The following is a 27,439-nucleotide window of genomic DNA, read 5'->3' on the forward strand; positions in this document are numbered from 1 at the left end:
ACATTAATTTCTTCTGAAGTGCAAATTCTAACCTGTCCTTTGCATGATGTGATTTAAGGCTTTAGGAAGTGAACTCCTGCAGCCAAGAGGCACATAGTTAAGCACCTGAAGACAGAAAGAGAATAAAAACCTTACACTGCTACCACTTCCAAATGTGTTTCTTCTGTCTCAGCTTCCTCAGCTCCAATTCAGAGCCAAGTAATTATATCATAACAGGGCAAATTCAAAGCAACTTCTGCAACAAAGTTCAATGTAGCCATGGGTAGGTGGAAGAGCAGGGCAATTTCATTAAGGCTGGTCCTATTCAAAATGCAGCAGAGAAAGTCTCCTCAATTTAGGGTTGCTTTCACTGATTATTTTTTTCATTCCACGGTGCAGCTGCATGTGCTATGGTAGCAAAAGCAATTTGTTTCCCCCCTAGTAGCATAAGCCAAAACCTGCTTGTCATACCATGCACCTGGATGAGGTGGAGGCTTTTTGCAATGCAAAATGAAGGGTGTAGGATCTGTAGTGTCATATTCATCTTCAAGGTTCTCCAAGGGCTGAATGTGTGACTGAATATGCCTGTTCTCATAATATGATGAGACTGAGCCTCCACTTTGCTACCAGCAAGCTGTGATTTAGCTCTCCTTTGGTTGCGTACAATAGAACAGGAAATTACCCCAGGCTGCAGCTTTCAGACAGTTTTATTTAAACACTGACATTCTGTACAGAGTAAATACCTCACCAGAGCTTTAGTACAGTAGAGTTCAGTGACAGAGAAGTGAAGGAGAAGAGCTGATAAAGCCTGTTCTAGTCAAATCACAACTTGACACAACTCAGCTTTGTTAGCTCTTCTGCAACACCAAGCAGGCAGCGAAGTCTCCATCCCTTCCAGGAGGGCAAAGGCTCCCTGTGCCTCTGAACTGGTTTCCAAATACCATCCACTATTTCATCTTATAGAGCAGCGAGGGAAGTTGGAATGACACATTTAATTCTAGATTATTGCAACAGTCTACATAAGGTTGTGTTTGAAAGAGCTCTCTAGTTCTTCCTTGCAGCACTCACAGCAACCTCACCAGGACCTGAGAGAGAAAAAACATCAGCACTTCCACTCAAAAAAAAAACCCAACACAAACCACCACCAAAAAACCCACAGCTATTTGAACTTTGTCTTCCGCACACTGAATTCTTCACTTAACAAGGCTTCCTCTAGTCTGAAGCACAACATGGGCAACACATACATACTCCCTTTCTACAATGTTAAGAGGCAGAAGCATCATCTCAATGCCAGCTCCCCACATACCATTATTTTCTGTTTCCTATCGCTACTCACTGTGCCTGTAGCATTCCCACCCTGCACTGCTCCCTCACCCAGCTGTTCAGGATTAATTATCCACTGTAAGACCTTCATTCAGCTCCAGGGTGTATCATATTGCCAAGGGAAGAGGACGCAGCAATTAAGTCACAGGACTGCTGGTGTCACAACTGTGTTAACCTGTTCTCCAATTTCACAGGCTGTGAAAGTCAACTGGTTTCAGAATGGAGCTGAGCAGCCTCTTCCCTACATCAGCATCTCAAAGGACCTATGGCAGTAGATACACATCCTTTTTCAGCCCAAGAGGCCTCACTAGGGAAGGTTTATATCCTCATAAATAGACCATAGCACACACCAAGCGTCCACGGCATCCTGCAGAGGATTTTAATATGCGGTCACCGCGTTAAGAGCTGCTGGTTTTTCAGCCATGCAAACTCTCTTTGAAGTGACCTGGAGTTTCAGTATCAGCAGTTTCGCTGAGCACTCTTACCTTCAGACTCACTCTGGTGGCACTCAGATGGTGTTTCTCAGCCCTCTGACATGCTGCAGCTACGGGTTCAAGTCAGATTTGGTTAGTGTAAGCAAAGCGTTAACAACAAAGTTGGATGTAAATTGAAGGTCACTTCAGAAACAGCAGGAACCTGCTGTCATCGAAGCAGCAGGAGGGAGCGCTGTGTCTGACCCACACTAAAGCTTTATTCCCAGCAGACTTTGTGCCACATGATGTGGCAATGGAAGAGTCTGCTGGACTTACTTGCTTTACGGTCATGTCCACAGCTCACCAGAAACAGCAACATCCCAGCAGCCTTGGTAATGACCAGGTACTCGGCTCTCACTGCTGCTACCACCAACTTACACTGATATTCAGGTTCTCCTTTCTTGTTAAGGACCAATCAATCCTGCCAAGCTGTGTACACCAACAAGCCTAAAATCTGTTAAAAGCTCCAAGTGCAGAGCAGTTCCTCGCGACCAAGAGCAGTCTGATTCAGAAACTAGTGCTACAAATTGCTGCACAACTGTGACATCCATTTCAAGTATTTATACACACAAGAATGGCTCCCAGACACACAACCTGCTCAGATACTGGGTAATCACTGCCCAGCAGTCTCTGCTACCAGATTACTATTTCCACACTGACTGAGGTGTTTCAATGTTCTACAGTCATACCAAGTTAACACACAGTTGCAAGGAAACCTTGTGAACTGACAAGTAACTCCATACTCACCTGTCAGACAGGTTATCTTCCACAGCTCATCCTTTTAACACAGCAGAAGTCACATTGTTCTGTGCTTTAGCACCTGTTTAGAAAAAAAAAAAGAAACTGAATGCACTTGCCTAGTCGACAGTATCCAGTTCTCACACTGAACATGGAAAGAGAAAGCAAGTACACCCAGATCCCTGAAAAGGGACAGAGACTGTTTCAGCAAAAATACCAGGTTTAACAGACACAGCAGAATGAAAACCAACGATGCCACATGCTGAACTCCTGTAGCACTGGTTTTTGAACACCCCACCAGGAGAATGCTGCTGGGTGCAGATACCATACAGTGCAACAGCTGCAATCACTCATTTTAACGTGCAGGCTTTCTGTGTGCAGCAGTTAGGTGTCCAGTGATAAGCTGAGCTGAGGTACTCTTGCTTTCACAAAAACTGCCATGCAACTACAAGAAAATCTCCATGAATTTCACCTAAAAGAATTCTGAAGCTTCTGTTTCTTTTAAGTGTGTATGTATTCCTGCCATGAAGGATTTATACTTTGAGAATATTTTGCTGGTTTTATTTTAACCTCTGCATTCTATACAACAGAAGCCAAAAATTTTAATGCTATAGTAGTAAACTGGCCGAGCTGCTCAGAGATAACACTTCATACTCAGGAACTTTCAGACCTAAAACCCAATATTGCTCTTCAGTATGAAAATACCAAACATCTACTTAACACACAACAAAAATGCAGCATGTTTACAAAGTCACTTCAAGTTCAGACAGACTGGGTCAGACAGTGCTGCCTATTCTTTCTTACAGCCACCAAAACAGGAAATAAATCACTCCTTCATGATCACAGGGGGAATAGATTCTTGACTCTTACCAAGCTTTTCCACTTGAATCACTTTTTCATTTGTGTCAAAAGCATAAGTCAGTACCTAAAGGAAAACATACAGCATTATTGCAGTTCTTAGGATGCTACATCTGCAGAGATTTGTCTTGCAGTTTTATCCCACAGAGCTAACAGGTAGTTCAATGGGTAAAGCGAAACCACAAGTTTATTCTGTGAGGCGTTTCCAACGACACGAACCTACAGAAGAGATCCCATCGGGATAGACCTCAACACTCCTGCTACTATCAATTAACATGACAGATAAAAACTAAGCAGACTGGAAAGGTATCTCAAAAAAACACTTTGTACATTTGTTTCAAGACATTTGGGGGCAGGAGGAAGGTAAGTTATATTGTATCTTCCCCACATGAGTGGAACTCCATGTGAGCAACAGTTTTAACCCCCTGTGATTAAGGAATGTGCAGAACCTCAGAGGTCATACTAACCTAGAAGAGGCCTCAGATTTCTGCGAAATGGTATTCTGTATTTCTCCTCATTACACTCCACCTGAAAATACAAGCTAAGGTTACATACTGACATGTATGTGCACACAAACCATCAGAACCTAGAGCAGTACTTAGGTGATTTCTAACCAGCACAGGCATTCCTGACAGCCTTTCTCCCTGAGAGAGGCTTTTCTTTACAGAGTCATGATCTTTGCTCACTGACAAAACGCTGCTTGTTAAGATGCTCAGAATAAAGTGACATGAAAAGAACACTCTGCTTTGTTCAGAAAGGCTATTCTCACTCACTCTCTTCAGAGCAGTTGAACATATTGCCAATCATCACAACAGTTTTCTCACAGTATTCTCAAGCTGGGAGGAAGACAAGCTTTCCTGTTTTCTAAAGCAACACTGCATCTTCTCAGTAAGAAACGCAGCAATATAAGCAGCTCAGCAGGTTAAAGACAGACAGCTAACCTGCAACAGGCGAGGGCAAAAAGCAATGTCACACTAACTTACCATGATGCTAGTTCAGACTGGACCATCACGGAGGCTCCCTAAAAAGAAGGAAATGTTGCAACTGAGTAATAATTCCAAGTGTTTTCAGCATTGTCGTACTTTTTACCATGACTTTGGTACTTTTATACTCAAAGCAGGCAGACTGTAGCCCAGTTATGCTGTCTGAATTCTAATGGCACAACAACATGTTGGTTTCTTTTTTGACTGTTTGTTTTTGAGCCATGGCCCACACCACCATATCAACAAAATCCACCTGCAATTTTAAGAAACTGGAGCACCATGGCACAGAATGTACAACTAAGGGAGTTACCCAACAGTCAGCTGGTGTTGTGATGTAAAGAAAACCCACATGACACACAATTTTAAGACACCTTACAAATATGCTCTAATAAACCATCTACAAGAATGCAGCACTGCATGTCTTTAGCTGCCAATTCTAGTTCCTCTAGGAGGCAGGAGGCAGAATGAATCCTTGAGATTTTGCAGTAGCTACATTTTGAACTATGTTTGCATCATTTTTGTACTAAGTCAACTTGTTACAGGTCTCATTGTCACCACTGCAATTAACTTTACAGCGAGGAAAGCAGAACCTGTTACTCTTCTAGCCACGTTCTTCAATTCAGACACACAGTGAGTTGTGTCTATTTGCTGAATAACGAGGCATAACAATTAGCTCGACAACGTCTGTAGAATAGCTTCTGGTTTTGAAGCCTAGCCAGTTAACTTCAAAAGACACATGTTGCCAGCTGCCATCTGGTACTTGGATTTGTGTTTCAAAATAAAATATTGCTTCTTTGTAAAAAGGCAACCAAAAAGCTGAGACTTTAGCTTTTATGATGCTCATCCAACTACCTCCACCTAGGAAAAAACAACTATTTCTTCAGTACTTACCCTTAAGTAGAGGCTTCCCACCATGTTCCAGACATCACAGGAATGCCCTTTAAGAAGAAATGTTTTAGAACAAGGCCATTGCTTTAACTGTACTTTTATCTCATAACAGTTCAACAGTTCTTCCATGTTGTACTTGACAAGCTTTGCAATAAGAAACCTTCCATCTACTTGTTTCAACAGAAATACCAAGTTTAACCAGCACATCTGCATGAAAACCAACGATGCCAGCTGCTGAAATACTGTAGCACTGCTTTTCGAACACCCCATCAGGGAGACACTGCTGGGTGCAGACACCAGACAGTGCACAAATTAGTCTGATTATCTGCTGTGGAAACAGTAATTGAAGAAATCTAACATTCTTACACACAAAGCTTACCTTTTTCACCAACACATTCCACTATAGTCCCCCAAAGTACTAGAGTTGTACATCAGGCCAGCAAACAGCTGTAAGAATTCAAGCAGTCCAAAAAAGCTGCAGCTGCTTAGGGCTGCAGAGCCTGGAAAGAGATCGACATAACTGAACTACACTTCTGCAAATCACAAACATGAAACTCACCCCCGAGATTCACCAGGATTTAGAGGAATTGCTGTTTGAAGATATGCAAATATTGTCCCTTCATATATGTAACACAACTAATATGTTCATCAGCTGTGGGTTGCGAAAGAAGGGTTTTTTCTAAGCACTAGGTTCCAGGTTTTTGTCTACAGCAACAGACAAAAACTGAACACGTGCTGGAACAGACTGGCTGCATCAACTTTTATCTTTTTACTATTTCTGAAACAGCTTTTTAACAGTACCAAAAAAAAAAAACAACAAGTTTTTCTCAGTCTACTACATACCTACAATAATAACTGTCACTTTCCACTACTGTTTTCTACTTTTAGAGACAGGTATGCTTTTGACCAAGGTAGCTGGCAGAAAACCCAGTATCATGCTGACATAAGAACAATTTATGTCATGTCAAACTCATGTTTTCTAGTCCAGTGCCCTTACCGTAGCAATGGCCAAAGAAAGTGCCTCTTATGTATGTTCTCACGAGGTTTTCATTACTGCCCAGCTTTAGCCCAGGGCTGCCCATGTTCAAGATGTTTTCCTATGCAGTGATCTCACATGGCGTTCTCTTCCACTCTATTTCCTAGTCTCTCCTGAAGCCATGTGAGCTCAGTAACATCCTGCAGTAAGTTTCACAGCTTTATCAATATATTTGTGCAAGACTATTGGCTTCTTTGTGCTGTCCCCCCTGTTCTTGCATGGGACATGCATTAAGATGAAATTTCACCACTGGGAAGCCATCAGAAGCTGCAGCTGAATGGTACAGCCCAGTACAGAAAGGTACAGCAGGGAAGGTCCCAGGTAGCGCCCAAACCACTCAGGTAAGATTAAGTTGCCCTGCAGCATTCAACATCAGGTAAAAGCAATGTACTTCTATATACAACTTCTAACAAAAACTGTGTTTAATAGACAAGTATTCAAGAACTCAAAAGTTTGGGTTTTCATTCAAGCAGAGGCTCCAGGCTCTAATTTTGGTCAGACTGACAGAAGAGATGTTGCACTGAACTCCATACTTTGGAAGCTTTCACACAAAGTTGCGCAGCTATGGAACACTTATGTATTCACGTTTGAACTATGGAATACAGTTCTTCCAAAATGTTGAGTGAAACGAAGTATAAAAGCTACCTGAAGAAAATAGGAACTGCAAACCAACTAACAGCTTACCTTGCACATCAAGAGAACTGAGCAGTAGTATTTCATCTTCCAAAGGCAACAAACTAGAAGGAAAAAAAAAAAGTGGTAAGAACTATCAGATATGATCAAATAATTCAAGATTTCTTAAGCCAAAAGCTAGGTCTCAGCAATCAATTTAGCGGTTGTAATAAGCTTGATTTTCATATTAATTTATCCAGTTCTAATCAGAATTGAAATTTAGTTCATTTCTGAGTCACTCAGCAGTTGAACAGAAAAATTCATCACATGAACTGCAGAATGAGCAGGACTCCAGGAACCACCTCGCTATGCCTTACCAAGCAAGAACCCCGCTCCTCGGTCCAGGACGAGTCTTTCAAGCCATGGAGTATCTCTCAGGTACATGCCTGGAAGAATCAGGTTTAGCCATTAATTTTGGACCAACACTCAATGTGATCTTCAACTACCGCAGAGTAATTTTTGCAGTTTTACCCCCTAGCTACCAAGTTGCAACTGGGAAACCTCCAACTTCCTTTACAAGAACTTGGGACCTTAATTCAACCATATAAGAAATGCTGCTTGACCTGCTCTCATTGTACTGAGGACTCACTGTATATCTCCTCAGACTGTCAACTACATTTTGAAGGAAATGAAACCAGTAGATATAAAGTCTTTTTCTGACAACATCACTGTTTGGCCCAGACTACTTTTACCTGCTGAACAGCTGTTAGTTTGTTGCTGACAGCCATGTGGTTATTAAGAGCATTTGAGTGAGGCAGATCACCCTTCATTTTTTCAATATTGTTGACTGACAAGAAAACTTTTAAAACTATTTTTTTATTTCTACTGCTACCAAGACAGCCTTGTGATCTAGGAGTTAGCTCTATTCAGACCGCTTCTAAACATTCACTAGTCGTGTTTCCAACTGTCTAAAGCATCCCTGAGAAAGGATGTTTGCAATTGGGGCAATGCTTGTTAAGTAATGTCATCATAAAGAGATTTGATCTTCTGCTAAGTCATGTTCATATCAGAACCCATTCTGGACAGAGGGGGGCAAGAAGGGAAAAACAACCTTTTAATCCAAGATTCACTATGCTGCTGGAGTTATTTTTTAAGATAACTTATAACTTCAGATCATTGTATTAGATTCTGAAGCAGAGAATTAATTTCCAGAAAAGTTATTCCACATGGAATACTCAACCTCAATCACGCAAACTGATTTTTATCATCATTTAAATACATTAACCATATTTTGCAATAGACTTCTGCCCTAAGTTGACTAAGCACTTTTGAATTTTTACTGCTGGCACTTGATTTGCATTGTGTCTTCAACCCTTAGCTCTCAAAGTATGTCAAACTTTAACCTGCATTTCCTTAAGACACAGAAAAATAATCAAGTGCCACTTACAAAAGTCATCTATGAAAGAAAGGCATCCAAATTGTCCTTTGTAACACGAGCATATATATGCACATACACAAATGCATACATTTTCCTATACTGTGCTACTGCTATGTTACAATATTCAGAACTTGTTTTCCTATTTTTAATTACACAAATTCCATGATCCATTGGTTAACACTAGTCAAGTTGCAGAAGTCAGCATTTCAGCAGGTTTATCAGCCACTGGATCAAGGATATTATGCACTTGACACAGGACAGCAAAGAAGACACTTAGAAGCTTAGCAAAAAGACAAATTATACTGGTTTTGTAACCATCTCAGACACAAGCCCAATACACTCACCTTAAACCAAACCTGACTAGGTTGCTTGGTTGACAGCTCAATACTGGCTTAGGAACAATGCTTTAAACCAAGCAGGCCATGAAAAGGTAACTGAAGAGTGACCACTGCCACTTCATTGCTTCGTTTTCTGTTCACCGGGGTGACCCTTGCAGAAGCCCAGAGGTTGCAGCAGCACAGTCATCTTCCTCCTCTACTTCAATCACTTTAGGTGATTTTGCACGTTTTGTTTCTGGCTTTGATTTTTTCTTACTTGGAATTTTACTGCTTATAATGAAAGAGCTGTTCTCCTAAGAAAATGGAAGACAGAAGTACTCACAAGTCTAGTTTTGAGACACTTAACAGGTAAGATTTTGGAAGTAACTTCACAAACTTAAGAACTCTTCAGAGAACTCCAGAATTCCTACACATTCCAGCACTACTTCAAAGAGACTCTCAAAACAACTTCCTTCTGCATTACAGATCAGGATTCACAGGTATGACACAGTTAACTCTGCATCTAAGCTCAAGAATTAAGTACTCAAAACATTGCCTACAAATTCTTAAACCTCAGAAGAGAAAGGAGGTTAGAGAGTTTCTGAAGTTAAGGAATATTTACTCACCACTACTCTGGCATCAAGGTCATCTTGATTATGAGAATTCAAGCTGTCATCACCATCATCACTGAAATATAAACATTCAAATCAAGTTCCTATTTTTACAGTAGCCCAAACCACGCAAATTATTGCCCTACCACAGCCCCTGGTTTCTCTTAATGTGTAAGGAAGTGCTACAGCTTGTACCCTGTTTCCCCCAAAAAAAGCCCTAGCATGATTTTTCAGGATTTTTGAGGATGCTCAAAATATAAGCCCTAAACCAAAAATAAGCCCTAGTTACAGTTCATTAAAAAGTCAATTTAAATACTGCCCAGGCAGCTATGCATGTAAAAAAGTAAGCATCTTTTAGAGCAAAAATTAATATAAGGCCCTGTCATATTTTCAGGGAAACAGGGCAGGCGTAAGATAATACTACTTCTGCATAAGGTTGTTCTCAAATTGTAGTTTCTGAATCCAGAACTGCATCCTAAGTAGCTATACTGGCAGGACAGAAGCAGTGCTTAGCAGCAGAACAAACATTCCATATCAGACATCAATAGTAGTATTGAGATATTTGTGATTACACCAGCAAACATCCTAGAGAGTCAGTAAGCCAGAAACCCAGCAGAATACGATCAAGAAGATCAGAGGAAAGGCATTAGCTAGCAGGAACACCCAGCTGTCTTCCTGGTATTAGAACCGAGAAATATTATCTCTGTACTGTCATGGAACACAAGTATGAAATCCAGTTCTACTGTCATCTACAGGTTTAAGATAGCAAGGATTCCCTCAAAGCAGATTAAACCATTTTATTCAGTGAATGGCACAGGAAGGGCTGGCTCTAAAACCTATAAGTCTTCAGTACTCATTTCATATGAAGAATCCAATGTTTGGACAAGCTGACTTGCATTTATTCTACAGAACTTTGTTTCTTCTGGTCTTTTGTAAGAGAGCAAACTAATGTTACTCATTTTACATGCTCACCCTAATACTTCTACTCACATAATTAGCAGTGTGATTACTGAAGTGAACAGCAGCTGAGCGCCTGCTTTGTACCTTATACTGTCTTTCAGTCTTTCTAATTTAATGTGCTGAGTATACTTAAAACATTAAGTATTCTTGCTGATTTGCTGATCCCTTTACTGCATCTAATTTAACTGCTTGATCATGAAGACCGAAGATGATACTTCAATGCTTAATATAGTAAAAAGGAAATTTAAAATTATCCTTTAGTCTTTGCCATAAAACACACCACTTCATTATCTGGGGTAACTATAGAGGAACTCATTTCAGGAACATTTTTACCACATCATTTTAATGAGACATTACAAATCATCACTTTGAAGAATGATCTGTCTTCAGATTAAAAATATCTCCTTCTATGAGAAGTTCCAGGTCATATTTACAAGCACAGACTCCCAAGTAGCTGAGCACTTTGTTCCCAAAATAAACAACACTTTCATAAGCAGATATTCACATTTAGATTACACAATGTTGACAGCAGCTACAAGGACAGGATAGGAGCTGAACTTGATACACCTAAAACTCTAACAAACCCACATGCTACTCTCCTATCTCCTGAACTCTTCAAGTGTCAGAGCAGCAGAGACTGCACTGGTGTGGCCGGATGGAGACGGTTTTCTCCAGAGCAACCTGCACAGTGCTGTTTGGGGCTGGAGACTAAAGCAAGGCTGGTGCCATCCCCATACCAGCAAACATGCATCTGCCTGAATACACACACATTTATATTTCAGGTAGGAACAAAAAAAATATCCAAGTTTTATACACCTAAAAATATAAAGATGAACTTACCTTGTCTCCCTAATAGGAGAAATGGGGCCTTCATCATCTAAATATTTGTGTTTCCGTACCACCAGACATTCTCTTTCTAAGTCTTCACCAGCCTCAAGGGATTTTAGAGCTTTTCTAAGATGTTCTTCATATTTAAGCACTTCAATGTACTGCAGAAAACCCTTCGTAGCTGCTTGCTAAAGAAAAAAATACATCAGGTGAGATCTTTAAAATATCACTATAAAGGATTTATATCATGAACTGAATTGTAGTATTATATTGATACCCATATTTTAGCTGTGTTTGTCCCAAAGGTATTAAACAGACAACATCAAGCATGCTGTTCAACAAAAGTAAAAAACATTTCCTCATTTTGTTGTAGGACACCAGGTAGAAGCACAACATAGCCTATTTAAATTCACTACTTTTAGACTGAATGAAAAACACATTTATCCCACAAAAGACGACTGACCTCATAACCAAGAACCATCTTTAAGGGAAGATCTTTCTTTCCATAATGTTTTTCAACAAAAGGGAACCGAAAACCTCTGTCTAGAAGCCTTCTCTTTTGCTCTAGAGGCGAGGCTGTCAGCGGTGGCCTCCCTATAGGCTTCCCTGTGCTCTCATATTTTCTCTTCTTCTTCCTCTTCCCTGAGACAACCTTGAATTTTCGGTGTGCAGCAGCCTTAAACTTCTTTCCTCTGAAGTGATAGGCAAAAATGGCTTTCAAATTGAGTTTTGACTTCTGCTGCTTGGAAGATTCCAATGATTTCACTGGACTTGGATGGGACACAGAAGAATCAGAAGAGCTTTCACTGTCAGGCACTCCTCCAACAGATCCAGCTTGTTGCCCTGAAGTCCGAGATCTCTTATTTCGCTTTGAAGGTGCAATGGAGCTCTTGGGATGGTACTCACTGCCACCAGCAGCAGGGAGATCACTGCAAAGGAAAAAATAATATTTAATTTCAAAAGAATGTATACTTTTATGATATATGACACAAGTACTTCACACAAAAAATTCTAAACTTGAGATAAAAACTCACATTTCTGAGTCCCTGCTGTCCAGTAAAACCTCAGCTGAGGGTCTGCGTACACCGTTAAGCTCATCTGAAGACCCCTCAGGAGCAGCTTGCTTCTGTCTTGAATGTGAACATTCCATTTGTGTATTTGTTTCACATGCATGCACCTTATATGGTTCTTTCTGCTGGCTGCATATTGGCTCTTGGGCATCAGAGTAATCAGAGCCAGAAGCCTGAGACTCATCCGTATCAGTCATGCTTCAGTGTGCCCTAAAAATCAATGAAAATTCAAGGCTTTAAAGAAAATTCTATGTAATCAGGTAACAAGCCTCCCACCACTCCACTTAATAAACCTACAAGAACAACCTTGAGCACATTTCAACATAGATTCTCCTGTGAACCATGGGCAAACGTGTATAAACCTTCAGAGCAACAGTTAAGTTGCAGCTACTTAAGACATTCATAGCATAGTTCAGCTCAGAAGGGATTTTTACAGCTCTTTTGGTCCAACTCCTGCTCAAAGCAAGGCTAACTTCAGAGTTGCATCAGATTGTTCAGAAATTTGTAGATCGGAGTTCAGAATATTCTACCTTTCTCCCTATTAGGAATAAATTTTCCCTTGTATAAGCACACATGTAAGCCAAAAGCTTCTCACACTCGGAAGGACACTGCAGCTTTAAGTCACACACAGATACCCACTTCCCTGTGCTTTACAACCTTTTAAAACCAATCTAATAGTGTCGCCACCAGAAGCAATGCCATCTTCCCTCTCTTTTGCTAGCTACACTATAATTAAAGCCTGCTGCTCTAACCATCTATCAATCTTTTGTTCACTGGCTCTCAACCCACATGGGAAACAGTCCCACAAACAGAATGTTAATTTTCAGTCGAATCTGCAAGACAACTCAATCCAGCCCTTCAGCTGCCCAAGTCTACACAAAAGGGACTGAAACACACATCAGAGAAACAAGTCTTTATTACTTAATAGCCTTATTTTACCTGGTCTTTGATAATTTACTAGTCACGTAAGTTTGCATCTTTGTAATTTCACTGTCCTTTTTACCGTTTCACAAACCCATCATCATACCCATTGATATTTCTAATGTTATTACATGCCATTTAGCATCTGAAGATTCATCTGATTTCCTCAGATAACCTGCTATTATCTGGATAACAGTTTCATGTTGTAGACTACAGATAACTGCATGGATTCAGGAAGGCCTCCCAAAAGCATGGCATAAGCAACGCGAAATTGACAAGTCTGAAAATATAGTACATATATATAGATGAGCAGTAAAGATTAAGAATAGCAGGCGAGGACAAATGGCTACAGAACACAACCAGCCACGACTACTCACAATATTAAGTTCACACATATAATCCATCCAGCTACAGTGACCTCCAAGTTCTCTCAAAACAAAGACTGATAAAAATATCACAAGTCTGCTGCAGCCATACATCAGTGGCTGAATTTTAAGCACTCTACCATTAGATAACTTTTTGTATCATCTAACTGTTCAAGGCAGAACCTACCCCCTTGCATTTCTTCCAAAATGAAAATATTTCATTCCAAACCTGCATTAAATGCAGACTTAGAAGTACACTAGACATTAAACTCATCTTAATGCACTTAAAATAGCAGCAGACAGGGACTCAATCTGTCATTCACTGTGAGGAAAGGTGATTTTTGGTAGCACCCTGCACCTATGTCCTGGACAAACTGCAGCCACACTGGTACCATGAAACTGGCAAAGTAACAAACTCTTAAAACCGCATTTTAGGTTTTTAAAAGTAGCTTTTCTTTATTCAGCACTGGGGGTGTCCCTCCATAGTTATGCCACTGATTAGTTGGTGGTACCTGGTTTATATTGGCACAAATATTACATACTCATTACATTTCCCAGAAATCATTATCATATTGGCTGCCTGCTCTGAGAACTAATTGAATATGCATAAGGCAGATTATTCTATGGTCTCTGCTGTCATCTAGCATCCTCTCACTGGTATTACAAACTCTTTCAATCTCTTTGGTGGTTGTTACTTCCTCTTTGGGGGTCGTTTATCATCTTCATCACTTGTCCGCTAGTTGACATAAAGCTAGTTGCTTTATGGTGGCAGCTCACTGAGCAGGCGCAGTCCATTTGTGCTTACACTAAGCAGCAATTCTACAGCTTCAGTTATTTATTATCCTTCTTGTCTGCTTTAAGTTCTGCTTCTAAGGATTCTGTTCTGCTCCATCAACATATTTTTCAAGTTTGTGGTTAGTACAGCGAGGTATCCTAACCAAATACAGTGAGTAAGCAACAAAACACAGATTTTACCCTAATATATAGTCAGTAGATAACGACGGACAAGTTCCTCTTAAGTGCAAATGATTAAAATACAAATCTTACATACTGTTACCAAAAAAAAAAAAAAAAGAAATCAGAACTATAATTGAGATCTACTGTATCAAAACACAAATATCAGTGCAAGGAAAGGTGATTTTTAGCAGCAATGTGCATCTATGCCCTGGACAAACTGCAGCCACACGGCTAACATCAGTTCACCCAAGACCTGACAAACGCAACATCCAGAAACAGGATGACATCCAAGCACCACCACACACATCAACCCTCTCAGCTCTCCAGGCTGTGTCAGGTACTTACAGTTTGGAGCTCAGCATTGTCCTCCGCCTCTGCTGCACCTCTGTGCTTAACAGCCCGCGGGCCAGACAGATCTCCTCGGGAAATAAAAAAAACAAGGTGTAATTGGCTGATTATTTCACACAAACTTCCCTCCTCGTTAAACAGCCACCCTTTAATTCGCCAACATTTACCGCAGGCTGCAGGCGCCGGACACGCCGCCCCCAGCCGGGCCGCGGCAGCGCGGGGCCGGCACGGGGGACACCGTGCGCTCCCACAGGCCCGAGCCGCCGCGCCCGCCCCCGGGAGGAGCCTCCCGGCACTGCCGCTCCCCGGACAACCGCGCCGGGCCGGGCCCTTCCCCGCACACGGGCCAGCGGGCACGACCCGATACCGCTGCTACTCGCATCTGGAATATTGTGTCCAGTTCTGGGCCCTCAGTTCCAGGACAGAGAACTGGTGGAGAGTCCAGCGAAAGGCAACGAAGATGGTGAAGGGAGTGGAGCATCTCCCTTATGAGGAAAGGCTGAGGGAGCTGGGGCTCCTTAGCTTGGAGAAGAGGAGACTGAGGGGTGACATCATTAATGTTTACAAATATATAAAGGGTGAGTGTCACGAGGATGGAGCCAGGCTCTTCTCGGTGACAACCAATGATAGGACAAGGGGTAATGGGTTCAAACTGGAACACAAGAGGCTCCACTGAAATTTGAGAAGAAACTTCTTCTCAGTGAGGGTGACAGACACTGGAACAGGCTGCCCAGGGAGGTTGTGGAGTCTCCTTCTCTGGAGAGATTCAAAACCCGCCTGGACACCTTCCTGTGTAACCCCATCTGGGTGTTCCTGCTCCGGCAGGGGATTGGACTGGATGATCTTTTGAGGTCCCTTCCAGTCCCTGACGTTCTGTGATTCTGTGACTCTTCCCCCTCACCCGCATCCCTCGCTCCCGCCGCCCCAGCGCCGCGGATGGCGGCGGATGCCGCGCAGTAACCTCACCTGCTGCCCTTCCGCATCCCCGCTGCAAAGAACGCAAAATGGCCGCCCGGGAGGTTAAATAGCGCCGGGCGCTCGCGAGAGGCGCGGGGGCTGACGGGAGGGAGGGCGTTGTCCGGGACTGCCATGCTGGGGGGGCGGTGCCCGGCGGGGAGGGGGCGGCGCCCGGCGGGGGAAGGGGCGGTGCCCGGCGGGGGAGGGGGCGGCGCCCGGCGGGGGGGGCGGTGCCGCCGCGCAGCCCGGGCGGCGGGGTCAGGTACGTGCGGGCAGGCGGTAGCGGCGGCCGCGTCTGGGGGTAGGGACCGTCCGCCAGCGCTTTCGCAGGCTCGGGCGGTGCGGGGCAGCTCCCGACTGTCTCAGCCCGGAGGGTCCGGGCTCTTTTCAGGGCGCGGTTCCCGCACTTCCCGCCCGGGGTGAGACTCGCGGCACTGGTCGGTCTGTTGTTACTGCTGTCCCGCCTCTCCTTCCCTCTACAGTCCCGTCTCCCCGAGCGGGCGGCTGCAGCCTGAGCACCCCCTTCCTTCCCCTCGCAGCCATGCCAAGTGCCCTGTCAGCTTTGGCGTTCCTTCGCTCCAGCTCCCCCTGCTGCCTTCGGCCGCCTGGATGCCACCCCAGTCCCGCCAGGCGCTCTCCTTGTCCTTCCATGACTTATCCCTTCCCCAAATCCCCGCCGCTCGGGCAAATGCCTCTGCTGTCCCGCAGCCTTCCCCTGCCTCGGACAGGATCTCCTCACTTGGCTCCAGCTGGGGAATGCAACCTCTAAGGATGCAGCTGTAGATGTTTTGATCTTCTTGGTGTCTTCTCCGTAACTGCCGCATTCATTTTTCACCGGTATTTCTTCCCCCCAGTCCTTGACTCGTCTCTAGCCTGCCTGTAACCTCTCCTTTCTGGCTTCTACCCTGCAAACTAGTTTTAATCCAGGTTTTGATACTAGACAACCCCATTAATATCATAGTTCCAATTCCAGCTTCATTCTCCTGGCTTTTGAATATTCTCTCTGATGTTTTCTTCCTGCTCTGAAAAGATAGATTTTGAAAGTCTTTTTGGATGCTTGTTCTCTCCCTTCTTGTTGCACCATCCCAGATCCAACAATCTTATCATCCTTTAGCATTTGTGTTCTTTATTTGAAAGTCTTCTGTAGTAATTCAATGTCGTTCCACCCCTCCATGATGGATCTCAGCTGTTTGATGTTATCTCCTTTCAGGTTCTCCCTCTCCCACAGACACAGGCTCCCCTGTGACTGCTCTCTTTGCGTGGTGACTCACGGATCTACTTCTCTGGTGTCCTTCCAGGTAAGGACTACAGCCTAGCAATCAGATAGGGTTTATCATGGTGCATTGAGCTTTTTCCACAGTCTTTCCCTCCTTTCTTGATTGTGGGGAGCAGACTACTGCCCTTTAAACAGCAGGTGATGGTCTAGGTGTTATATCTGAGCCTACTTATTTGGACTGAGTCACCTGTGGAGATGAATAAGACCAATTAAGATGAGAATTATTACACACAGGCAGCTGTCTTTCTCCCTTTCTCTTCTGCTTGTTACAGCAGTAACTTGGGGTGGCTGAACTTGGAACTCGAAGACTTCGCTAAAGTGACCGCTATGATCTCCCAACTCTTTTTATTTCTTTTTTTTTTTTTCATTTTACCTGTTGGATTTTTTTTCTTCATGCAGACTCAAGAGGCTGATGGTGTAAGGACAGTTATGATTTTCAACAATCATACAAGCTGTTTTTTTTTTTAATAGAAGCTAAAAGTATGCATAAACAGCTAGCTCACATCATGCTCTTTCCTAACGAAAGCTCTGTCAGATTTGAGGTTGTAATTAGGCTTTTTGCTTTTTACTCCAAGGCCTGAGATCTGGATCACGGGACCCATTTTGTTTTTCTCCTGCGTGCAGCAAGCATGTGCCTAAGGAGTTAATGATTGCTGTGGGTGGCTGATTTATAGGTAGTGTATAATCAGCCATTTGTGCCCTCAGCTAGTGGTTAGCCCTAGTAGCTGGCTTTGCTGTTGCAAGGCTGAGTGAAATATAGTTCATTTGTAAAGAGGTTCTTAAACTTATGTTCAAACAAGTTTTTTTGTTACAGGCTCTGTACCCATACAAAGCCTGATACTGCAGAACTTGCTGCTGCTGTTTTTGATTTTGCTGCTAGCCTGTTCCCCTCTGGAAGGGTGTCACAGACTCTTACAAAGGAGAAACACATTCCCAGAATCAGTTAGAGACCAAGTCACAGCTGCTGTTGAAAGTCCATCATAGCCAATGCTGGAAAAGTAAATGCTAAGGTAGGGAAGAACTGAGGAGGCGGCTAATGTGCTCAGAAAAGCCGAGTTTTATTTCAGAAACAAATTATGACTCCAGGCTGACAAAGGACAGATAAATCTCCTGACCTGTCCCTTCAACTGGATTCAGTGTAGGATGTGTTTTGCCTACACCCCGTTGTAAGCTTGAGACTAGCATACCTAAGGCTCTGAGCCAGCTATACAGCTGACAGGTACATCTTCTTCCAAAGCACATAAGAAAATGCACTTTAATATTGAAGTTGTTAGTCTTTCTTCTGATGGCAGAAATACAATTCTACTGTTTTCTATGTATTCTTGACTGAAAATGAAAAATAAGTAATACCCTGAAAACAGCCTGTTTTAATCATTAAACTATTATCCCTGTTGATAGATCGGTTGCTCCTGCAGTGTGATATATTGTAATTTCTTGCCTGAAGAAATCAGGGCCAATTAGGAAATGGCCAAAGTCGAAAGGTTTGCTTTTCATGTTCCAAGTTTGGAAGAGCTTGCTGGGGGTAAGTCATGCAGCGTGTAACTTTTTACGTACTTACAAACTTATAATGTACTTTCCAAACGTATCTTAAAGCTCCTATCAAAACCTTTCTACAGCTAGTACATGCAGAATGTTCATGCTGTTAGTACACTGAGACGTAAAGAAAAGCACTGTGTTTTTATATGCTGTTATTTCCTTAAAGCAAACAATGAGTCCTCCCCCAGACCCAAATGATGTTTAAGCACTCAAACAGGATCTGAGACCCTTTAAAACTGCTGCATTTGCAGACCTGTGCATGGGTTGTGAAAGTTTTGACAATTACAGACCTGTGGGCTGGCAGAGAACAGTGTGTACTTGCAGTAGAACAGCTTAAAACAGTAGCAGAAAAGATGGATCACAAAGCAGAATTCCTCCCACCTCCATCTCTGTCCTGAGGGTATCCTGTAAGCTGTGAATTTTGTTGCTGTTCAGCTCTTAAGTATAATTTGAGGAGTGCCCTTTTCTTGTCCTTTTCCACTTACTGGAAGGTTCTGAGGGGAACTTGACCAGTACTTTCTACTGACCCTTGTGGTCAATGGCTTGGTGAGGGTGCTCCTGAGACACGGAGTGGGGCTGAAACCCCCATGGGAGGAAACGAAGGCACAGGAAAATCCTCTGAGTAAATAAGGAACTGCCTGATTTGAGATCACAGGCTGGATTTTCTGTTCTCTAGTTTGAGATATCAGACAGAGCAGAGCCCCAGGCATGAAAGAACTTGGCATTTTAACATGGTATTTGAAGCAGTGTCTGGAAGTTGTTTCCAAACAGTGAACTTGTCTAAGTCAGAATCCTCCCTGTTGTTTGAGTGACTCTGCAGGTCTGAGCCTAAAAACGTTGATATGAAGCAAACCCAAAAGTTTCGATTTGGGGCTGTTGGTTCTCCCTGAGCACATTCATTACGTGTCTTGTACTGACAGTGGCACCTGCCAGAAAATCCCCACATGAACAGAAACATGATGGTCAATATCCTTGACTGCAGAAGTTTCCAAACAGCAGAGACCATTTGAGATCATGATAAAGCAATTGCGAGCAGTCTAGTTGTCTTTAAATATGTTTAAAGTCTTTAAATATATTAAAGAACTGGTTGTCACTTCAGCTAAACCTCATTTCCTCCTTTGCTCTCACATGGTATTTTTCTGTGATCATAACTGTCTGCTCTCGTGAAGCAAAACCACTGCTGAATGTGGTTGAAGTTTATCCATGTTGCCTCACATTGTGCTACTCCTAGTCTACTGGGAGCGGTCAGTCATTGTATTTCAATTAAAAGGTGTTAAAAATTCTTAATGAATTAGTGTGCTAACTAACAATTATCTGAATGAGCTTTTGCTCTTCTCTGAAGCTGTGGCTCAGGAAACAAATGCCTACAGACAGTAACGTTTAAATCAATGCGGTTACTTTGGGTAAGCATAAATCATTTGATATATCTTGCTGAAATAAAGTCTAAACAGATAGATAGATTTATTGTTGTTAGTAACTTGTCAAACTCTTAGAAATTCTTCATTGTTAGTAACTTTGCCATTATTCTTTATTATAGTTTTGCAGAAAGGGCTTAAAGAAAACTTTGCTGATGCTCAAGTCTCTGTTGTAGACTGTCCTGATCTGACTCAGGAACCCTTCAACTTTCCTGCCAAAGGTAACCTAGTATTCCTGTCTTCCACTATGACTTCTCCAGTTCTTTCTACCTGATCTTACTTGGTTTTGGTCTTCTAAAAATGCTGGAAGAGCTTAAATTGTTTTAAAGATAAAGACTATATATGAGAGTTACATTTTATTTCTGAACTTGCTTCCTAGTTGATGTATGAACAAGGACAAGTCAATACCAAATATCATACTTGTCCTATTTTTTTTTCTTAACTTCTGATTGCAATACTCTTTTCGTAAGCTTTATTTAGTGTATTGAAAAGATTTTGAAATTAAGCTACCTTCCAGATGGATACTTTTTAAAATCTCTGCCAATCACTGTATGAAACTAAGGAGTTGCACTTCCATTAATTTTTAAATCCCTGCCATTCACGTATGTTGGTGAAGTGAATGGGATTCATCTTTTTTGACATTAGCTGTCTGGAAGACAGACATGCCTTCTGTGCTACTCATCTGAGTTCCCTCTGTCATCAGTATAGTGAAAGAAACAGAAGGTGATTCATCCCTTCGTAAAATACATGTCCAAATAAGTGGGATGATGAACTGTCCTGTGACTTGGGTATCCAGCTTTGCTGAAATTTTGCAAGTACCGGTGGGGGTATCCACTGTGTGGTAAGGGCATCTTACCGGAGAACCAGTAAGTTGTTGCCACTGTCATATTTTTTTGTGCTTAGAGAATGTTAATTTTATAACAGGCTGCCTAGCATTAAATCCTACTGTGAATCATTTGGGGGTTTACTGTCCTTGGATGTCTTAGTAGTGCAAGACTTTATCTAAGCATGCTAGGGAAATAGTGTTCTCAAAGGGTTTTAGAAGTTTGAGGAACAAGTTCTTTGGTAGGTTAGACTGCGTGCTTGTTTAATTAGGAAAAACTATTTTACCAAGCTAACTGGCTGTATTTTTCCAGGAATCTGTGGAAAGCCTAGAATAGCAGATGTGGGAGGTGTTCCTTACCTCATACCTGTTGTACGGAAAGAAAAAGTGAGTTTTCCTGTAGCTGTGGGATTTAATACATTTGTCGAAAGAAAAGCAGTATCTTATTGAAATATAAACAAAACTAAGGATTAGCAGATACTATAAGATTCCACTTGTAAAAAAGACTTTTCGGTGTTTTACGAGATTGATTCTGATGTGTGTTTAACATAGACTATGTCAGGAAATCTTACACATCAAAGGAAAAATAGCATATCGTGGATGATGGTTCATCTTCTCCTGCCCTCAAATACAGGATAGTTTCAGAAATATACTGTCTGTGACAGGAGCCATGGAAGGAACTGCTAAACAAAGGGCTTGTCTGCATGTTTATGTATGGCTTGCTGTATGCTTGTGATTTCAAATCACAGCCATGCTAATTTGTAAAAACTGGCTGTATTTGCGTTTCCAGGCCAACAATGGATTTGTGTTACTGTCCTTTTCCGAGAACATCATGCCTCCTTTCTGACGTCTGGCTCTATATGATATTCCCTTCCATTTTTTATTTTACAGAAATACAAACTTAAATAAGAACAATAATTCATTTTGGGGGTAAAATGGCAGGAAAACATACAGGCAGACTCTACGTTTCAGAAAACAAATGCTCATATACCAAATTTGTTGCTACCAAATGTGTTGTTCAGAAACTGTGTTCAACCTAATTATCCAAAATACCAATGAGGGCGTTGCGAATTAAATGCATCCAGAGGTTATGGTGAACAGGATGACCAATCTGAATCAGAGCACCACACCAAAATGACAGGATTGATTCTCTTTTGCAGGTTTATGATCTAAACACAGTTGCAAAAGACATAGAGCTTCCTGGAGCTTTCTTTCTTGGAGCTGGAGCGGCTTCATCAAAGGTTCTTGGAGTAAATGCTGAGGTTGGTAAATAAGTGTGATGGTTCTCAATGAAGTAATAGAAGTATCGTAATAGTAGAGCAGAATCATGCTGGGTATTTTCCATTTACAATAAAACATTTAATAAGCACCATTCATGCCAAAAGCACATAAAATACATGAGGAGGGACTTGGATGAGAGCCATCCAATGACGTGCATGTTATTGAGATTATAAAGATTAATTTTTAACTTGTAATTCTCTGGGAAGCATGTGCTTGTTTTCAAGCATACAAGAAACATGATTTTTTGAAACTGATTGGCAAAGACCTGACCAGAGATTTTAATGACAAGACTTAGAAATGCTTGTCAAAGTTACTGGTAAATGCATTTGCAATACTCCCTGTCTTTTGCCCTCTTGGATGTCTTCGTTTTACCCTCATAAGTTTTAAAGATGCCACACACAAAACGATCACCTGCAGGAGACAAAAACTACTGCCTGTGGAGGCTTTGATTAGAGCCTTTTGAAGCATAAACCTCTGGTCTTGCTATCTCCTTTTGATGCATTTATTGGCAGATGAGATAGTCCATTTGTGCCACAATAGTAGTGGTTGTTACTGTTCACTGATCAACTATTACACAGAATTTCAATACTTGCATGCAGGCCTCAGATCTCAATGGTTAGACTGGTTTTTTCCTTCTTTGTGTTTTTTTTTTTCTTGTTTGTGTGGGGTTTTTGTTTGGTTGGTTTTTGTTTTCTTCGGTGCTTGTTTGTTTTCAACACTAGCGTTCATCTTCACATAACATTAAATGTAACTGTCCAGAAAAATTAAAACTGTTTTCTGGAATTTCCAATTACATTACAATATCAGTGCATTTTTCTTACCAGTACAGACCTCATCCTGAGAGACAGTTGTGTCATGAAGGGGATTATTTCTTGGGAATGTTGTCCAAAGCTTCAATTGCATTTATGAGTTCTGTTCATTGGAATGACTCTTCCATGTTCTCATTGACTTACTTGACTTATTCTTACCTATTCTTTGTCTCAGCTTATTCCTATTGTTCAAACTAAGAGTGAAAAAAAGCCTGCTGTAAATGGGAGCTACATTGCTCAGATAAATCCTGCAGATAAAGGGTGCCTGCTTGAGAAGTACAGCAGTAAATACACAGACTGTGAGTTTGGGCTGTTGGCCAATCTTTACGCCAGCGAGGGCCAACCCGGTAAGGTACGTATTTGGATCAAAGGTGACTTTGTGTAGAGCTTTGTGGCTGAAGGGAAACGTGTGCTTCAGTGTTCTACTATCAGTTTTCTGTGATAACAGTGAAGTAGTAATTCCATGAAAGAATTATTCAAACATAAGGAACAGATGCTGCTGAATGATGGGAAGAATTGGTGGAGACAGAGAGGCACTGGAATTTTTGAGGGATAAGTATATTAGTGTACTAAAACTTTTCTATCATAAATCATCCATCCAAATCCAGCCCAAACCAACAGTGATTTAAGGTGATGGTTGAGCAACGTACTTGTGTAAATCAGGTCTGGGCACTTGTCTAGTTTTTTTGTAGAAGTGCTTCCCCCACCACAGCTGCACAAAGAGGTGTTGGCAGAGCAGTCAAAAACCTGACTACTGCATGGAAACTGAGCAGCCTTCTCTGTCTCCAAGAGTTTCTTTATAAGAGAGTGGAAGCCAGCTGGCGGACAGAAAGCGGTTGCTTAAATCATTGTCTTATGTATGAGTAAATGACTTGCTGCCCAGCACCCTTCACAGGCAAAGCTAGTGTTGAACAGAAAGTCGGGAAAGGGAATTGGTCAGGTACTGGGAGGATGCAAGTGGCGCAGTACTTGCAGGAAAACTCACATTTTCGAAAGTAATCTTGGTTTATAAGCTTGGGAGAATTTCAGAGCAGCTCTTACAGACCATTGCAGACTGTTGCTGTGGGAGGCAGCAGTGACAAATTAACTTTATTCTCCAGGTCATTGAAGTGAAAGCCAATGGAAGAACTGGGGAACTTAACTTTGTGTCTTGTCTGAGACAAATTTTAGAGAAACACTATGGAGAAAAGCCAGTTGGCATGGGTGGTACATTTATCATTCAGAAGGGGAAAGCAAAGATTCACATTATGGTAAGTTGTTCTCAGTTCATTTAAGTTTATTCATCCTTCTGAAAACAGAGGTATAAATCAGGGTGTAACATTTTACTGCTTGGAGTTTGTTTTGTATTTTCAAATATATCCATAATCTGTTAGGATAAGCAGTGTATTAAAGTGAGGAGCTGACATTACAAAACTGATGTTACAAAACTAGTGACGCTTAATTGCTTGGCCTTAGTACCATCATCTTTTCCTTTGAAATCTGTGGACAGCTAAAGAACTGTAGAACTATTGTAAAATGAAATTAAATACATGAACTGAGATGATACTTAGAAGCTCAGTAAATTTTTAAAAGTCTATTGCTTGTTATAAAATGTACCAGGAGGAGAATCCTAACTTCAGTAGTTCTCCCACTATGTGTGAAATGAAAGAAGCAATACTCTGGTCACTTGTGTTTCTGGCAGAAGCACAGTAGTTGACACTGGAACTTCTTTTAGGCAAGAAGGACTGTGAACAGAATAGTGGGGGGAGCAAAAGTGAAGGAAAGTTGCTAGAGGAAAAATTGTCTTGATACAAGTGTCTTCCTTTCACTTACAAAGCTTTTACTTCTTCTGTAGCCTCCAGAATTTTCCACCTGTCCTCTGAACACTGACGAGGATGTGAATAACTGGCTCAAATTCTTTGAAATGAAGGCTCCACTGATTTGTCAGCCAGTAATAGTTTCCAGAGATCCAGTGAGTCTAACTGTCATTTCTAAGTGTAAATTGAGACTTGTAATGAATTTTGTCCTGGATGTGATTTTCCTTTTAAGAACAGGAGTGTGTATATATTGTGTTAAACTCTTCCAGAGGTGGTATAATGGAACAGAAACTTCTCATTCCTGTCACTGGTTTGAATTGAGGCTAGGGCAATCTGTTCTAGTGGTGTTCAGAGTGGACTGAACCTAATGGTTCAGTTCCAATTGCAAGGGTGCAAGTGTTTGTCCCAAACCCAACAGCACAGTCTGCATTTGGTGCTGGCCACACCAGCAGAAATGTTAAGAGCGTGGGTGCTTGTTCAGCCACGTGTTCATGTAGTTCACTTTCCTAAGAACTGTCTCTACTAATGCTGTGTCAAAATATATGAAGCATGTGTCTCATAATTGCTGATGCAAATTAAAGCCTGCAAAACCTCAGGCTAGAAAGTTATCTAGCATCTTTCACAAGCACTAAATACAACGGCAAACAATTGAGGATAAAAAACAATCTAGTTTCAAAAGCTATTAAGATGTGCATTGTTAGGAAGACTATTTTTTAAAAGTAACCAGGAAACCATAGATGAAAATGACTATAAATAACAATGCAGTCATAAGTAATATAAAAAACATATTTCCAGAGTTAAATGAGACATGCTGTAAGCTTGGATATGTTCCAGGGTGTGACTTTATTGTGTCATTATGTGGCAGCCTTTGCCCAAAGGCTAAATTGTGTGCATCTTCCCAGAATCAACTGGCGAGTGCTCTGAAAACAGCCATCAGCAGCTGCTGCATTCAAAACCAATGCAACTTGTGTAGTGAATGCAGCTGGGTTGCTGCCATCTGACTTGACAGCAAGCTCAACAGCACTCGGCTAAGCCTATGGTTTTGGAAATGTTTGAATGTCACTACAGAGACAGCAGTAGAAGATGGCATTCAAATGCCATTGCATTACTCATCAGTATCCTCTTGCAGCCCAGAAAACCAGCTGTATTCCAGGCTGCATTGAAAGAAGTGTGGCCAGCAGGTTGTGGGAGGTGATTCTGCCCCTCCTGAGACCCCACCTGCAGTGCCACATCCAGCTCTGAGGCCTCAAGAAAGACATGGACCTGCTGGAGAGGGGCCAGAGGAGCCACAGAAATGGTCAGAGGCTGGAACAGCTCTGCTGGGAGGACAGGCTGAGAGAGCTGGGGTTGTTCAGCCTGGAGAAGAGAAGGCTCCGGGGAGACCTTATTGTGGCCTTTCAGTGCTTCAAAGGGGCTTATCAGGAAGATACGGACTTTTTTACCAGGGCCTGTAGAGATAAGAGAAGGGGCAAGGATTTTAAACTGAAAGAGGGTAGATTTAGATTGGGCGTAAGGAAGAAATCTTTTATGATGAGGGTGGTGGGACACTGGAACAGGTTGCTCAGAGAAGCTGTAGATGACCCATCACTGGAAGTGCTCCAGGTCAGACTGGATGGGCTTTGAGCAACCTGATGTAGTGGAAGGTGTCCCATGGCAAGGGAGGGTGGACCAGGTGATCTTTAAAGGTCCCTTCCAACCCAAACCATTCCATGATTCTATGATATATCAAACTTGTGGGTGTGATCTCACAGTTTAGTGGGCTAGTTGTTATTTTATCCAGTTCTTCCCATTTTCATTTAAGCTGGCGCTCAGAATTTTGAGTAGAGATTGTCCCTTAATTGCATAGGTCTGTGGCATTCAGTGCAGAAGGGTTCTGATTTCCAGCTGGGTTTCCTTGGTGTGACTGTTTTACTTAATCCTGAAAGAAAGGGAGAAAAAAAAAATAGGGGGGGAAATCTCTACTCTAGGAGGTTGACACCAAAAGTTGGGAGCTATCAGGGTTTCTAAATCCTTTTCTCTTTGATGTCCCATGGTAAATCCTTGTACAGCTCCTCTTCTTTTGCCTTACTAGTTTGCCAAGCATCTTTCAAGTTTCACTGTTGTTGGAGTGAACCCTGAGATGTGTGAAAACACACAATATAAAGCAAAGACTATCCCAGAACTTTTAACCACAGTTCACCTGAATGCACATCCACGGTCTTTTCTCTGGTGACAGGGCTTTGACCTGCGCCTGGAGCACACCCACTGTTTCAGCCAGCACGGGGAGGGAGGACACTACCACCAGGACACCAGCCCCGAGAGCGTGGGGTACCTGGGGTACCTGCTGCCCGCAGAGCTGCTCTTCCGCATTGACCGGCCCCCCGAGACACACCGTGTCGGCAGGGACTGAGCCGCCACAGCAACTTGATCTTTCTGAAATACAAATGCTGATTTTTGTAACGCTTTTAATGATGCACATTTATCAGTTGAGAATAAATATGAGAGCGGTAAACTGCCAACTTCTTAATTTTGTACTTAAAATTGTTGTGACTGAATTAAAATGGTAATTTCATTGCAATATTATTGTGGGGTGGTTTTTTGCTGTTGGGTTGAGCTTCCTGTGTGGTTGTAGTTGATGTTGGGGACTGAGAAGTGAATTTATGTTTAGAACAGGGAATTAAACCAGCTGTGGTCAAAAATCACAGAATGTCCTGAGTTGAAAGGGACTGACAAGGATCATCGAATCCAACTCCTGTCCCTGCACAGGACAACCCCACAGTTCACACCGTGTGTCTGAGGGTGTTGTCCAGTCTCTTCTTGAACACTGTCAGGCTTGGGGCTGTGACACCTCCCTGGGGAGCC

The 27,439-nt window shown here is 42.1% G+C and overlaps 2 protein-coding genes and 8 non-coding genes across 15 annotated transcripts; 1 reads left to right on the forward strand and 9 right to left on the reverse strand.

Moving 5' to 3' along the window:
* Nucleotides 1-668: 668 nt before the first annotated feature.
* On the reverse strand, nucleotides 669-15,776 carry TAF1D (TATA-box binding protein associated factor, RNA polymerase I subunit D). 4 transcript variants are annotated; one of them, XM_065038745.1, is made up of 17 exons: nucleotides 15,672-15,745; nucleotides 14,703-14,773; nucleotides 12,079-12,324; nucleotides 11,508-11,973; nucleotides 11,057-11,232; nucleotides 9,272-9,332; nucleotides 8,673-8,959; nucleotides 7,268-7,336; nucleotides 6,963-7,015; nucleotides 5,622-5,742; nucleotides 5,246-5,292; nucleotides 4,355-4,392; nucleotides 3,839-3,899; nucleotides 3,384-3,438; nucleotides 2,523-2,595; nucleotides 1,788-1,846; nucleotides 669-1,064 (listed from the first exon to the last, which is right to left on the reverse strand). In XM_065038745.1, exons 3-7 carry the CDS (start codon nucleotides 12,309-12,311, stop codon nucleotides 8,804-8,806), a joined length of 1,092 nt encoding a protein of 363 aa, XP_064894817.1. In that variant the 5' UTR covers nucleotides 12,312-12,324; nucleotides 14,703-14,773; nucleotides 15,672-15,745; the 3' UTR covers nucleotides 669-1,064; nucleotides 1,788-1,846; nucleotides 2,523-2,595; nucleotides 3,384-3,438; nucleotides 3,839-3,899; nucleotides 4,355-4,392; nucleotides 5,246-5,292; nucleotides 5,622-5,742; nucleotides 6,963-7,015; nucleotides 7,268-7,336; nucleotides 8,673-8,803. The 4 variants fall into 4 exon arrangements, with proteins under 4 accessions (XP_064894817.1, XP_064894890.1, XP_064894959.1 ...); XM_065038818.1 differs by having other exon boundaries at nucleotides 14,703-14,776; nucleotides 15,672-15,738; XM_065038887.1 differs by lacking the exon at nucleotides 14,703-14,773 and having other exon boundaries at nucleotides 15,672-15,776.
* LOC135578365 (small nucleolar RNA SNORA25) lies at nucleotides 1,620-1,749 on the reverse strand. Its single transcript, XR_010469879.1, has one exon. It is a non-coding gene; the product is annotated as a small nucleolar RNA SNORA25 (small nucleolar RNA).
* On the reverse strand, nucleotides 2,711-2,849 carry LOC135578363 (small nucleolar RNA SNORA8). The gene has a single exon (XR_010469877.1). It is a non-coding gene; the product is annotated as a small nucleolar RNA SNORA8 (small nucleolar RNA).
* Nucleotides 3,493-3,624, reverse strand: LOC135578368 (small nucleolar RNA SNORA18). Its single transcript, XR_010469882.1, has one exon. It is a non-coding gene; the product is annotated as a small nucleolar RNA SNORA18 (small nucleolar RNA).
* LOC135578362 (small nucleolar RNA Z40) lies at nucleotides 4,118-4,188 on the reverse strand. The gene has a single exon (XR_010469876.1). It is a non-coding gene; the product is annotated as a small nucleolar RNA Z40 (small nucleolar RNA).
* Nucleotides 4,886-5,017, reverse strand: LOC135578366 (small nucleolar RNA SNORA1). The gene has a single exon (XR_010469880.1). It is a non-coding gene; the product is annotated as a small nucleolar RNA SNORA1 (small nucleolar RNA).
* LOC135578364 (small nucleolar RNA SNORA8) lies at nucleotides 5,412-5,550 on the reverse strand. Its single transcript, XR_010469878.1, has one exon. It is a non-coding gene; the product is annotated as a small nucleolar RNA SNORA8 (small nucleolar RNA).
* Nucleotides 5,853-5,979, reverse strand: LOC135578373 (small nucleolar RNA SNORA40). The gene has a single exon (XR_010469887.1). It is a non-coding gene; the product is annotated as a small nucleolar RNA SNORA40 (small nucleolar RNA).
* LOC135578379 (small nucleolar RNA SNORD5) lies at nucleotides 7,152-7,223 on the reverse strand. The gene has a single exon (XR_010469893.1). It is a non-coding gene; the product is annotated as a small nucleolar RNA SNORD5 (small nucleolar RNA).
* Nucleotides 15,777-15,856: 80 nt separating the features above from the next.
* Nucleotides 15,857-27,155, forward strand: C1H11orf54 (chromosome 1 C11orf54 homolog). 3 transcript variants are annotated; one of them, XM_065039268.1, is made up of 10 exons: nucleotides 15,857-15,924; nucleotides 16,873-16,960; nucleotides 18,337-18,460; nucleotides 20,012-20,110; nucleotides 21,026-21,099; nucleotides 21,873-21,974; nucleotides 22,978-23,154; nucleotides 23,903-24,052; nucleotides 24,637-24,753; nucleotides 26,814-27,155. In XM_065039268.1, the coding sequence occupies exons 3-10, from the start codon at nucleotides 18,403-18,405 to the stop codon at nucleotides 26,985-26,987; spliced, it is 951 nt and encodes a 316-aa protein (XP_064895340.1). In that variant the 5' UTR covers nucleotides 15,857-15,924; nucleotides 16,873-16,960; nucleotides 18,337-18,402; the 3' UTR covers nucleotides 26,988-27,155. The 3 variants fall into 3 exon arrangements, with proteins under 3 accessions (XP_064895340.1, XP_005505447.1, XP_021147185.1); XM_005505390.4 differs by having other exon boundaries at nucleotides 15,923-16,081; XM_021291510.2 differs by lacking the exon at nucleotides 15,857-15,924 and adding an exon at nucleotides 16,396-16,499.
* Nucleotides 27,156-27,439: the final 284 nt, after the last annotated feature.

The sequence above is a fragment of the Columba livia genome, chromosome 1 (assembly GCF_036013475.1).
Source record: "Columba livia isolate bColLiv1 breed racing homer chromosome 1, bColLiv1.pat.W.v2, whole genome shotgun sequence".
NCBI lineage: Eukaryota > Metazoa > Chordata > Aves > Columbiformes > Columbidae > Columba > Columba livia.

Coding starts and splice junctions, on each gene's coding strand:
- TAF1D (XM_065038887.1), bottom strand. CDS start 12,311: ATGACTGATACGGATGAGTCTCAGGCTTCTGGCTCTGATTACTCTGAT. Junction 11,974..12,078: donor GACAGCAGGGACTCAGAAAT/GTGAGTTTTTAT, acceptor TTTCCTTTGCAG/TGATCTCCCTGCTGCTGGTG. Junction 9,333..11,056: donor TCTCCTATTAGGGAGACAAG/GTAAGTTCATCT, acceptor TTTATATTTCAG/TGATGATGGTGATGACAGCT.
- C1H11orf54 (XM_065039268.1), top strand. CDS start 18,403: ATGGCCAAAGTCGAAAGGTTTGCTTTTCATGTTCCAAGTTTGGAAGAG. Junction 20,111..21,025: donor CTTCAACTTTCCTGCCAAAG/GTAACCTAGTAT, acceptor GTATTTTTCCAG/GAATCTGTGGAAAGCCTAGA. Junction 23,155..23,902: donor GCGAGGGCCAACCCGGTAAG/GTACGTATTTGG, acceptor TTTATTCTCCAG/GTCATTGAAGTGAAAGCCAA.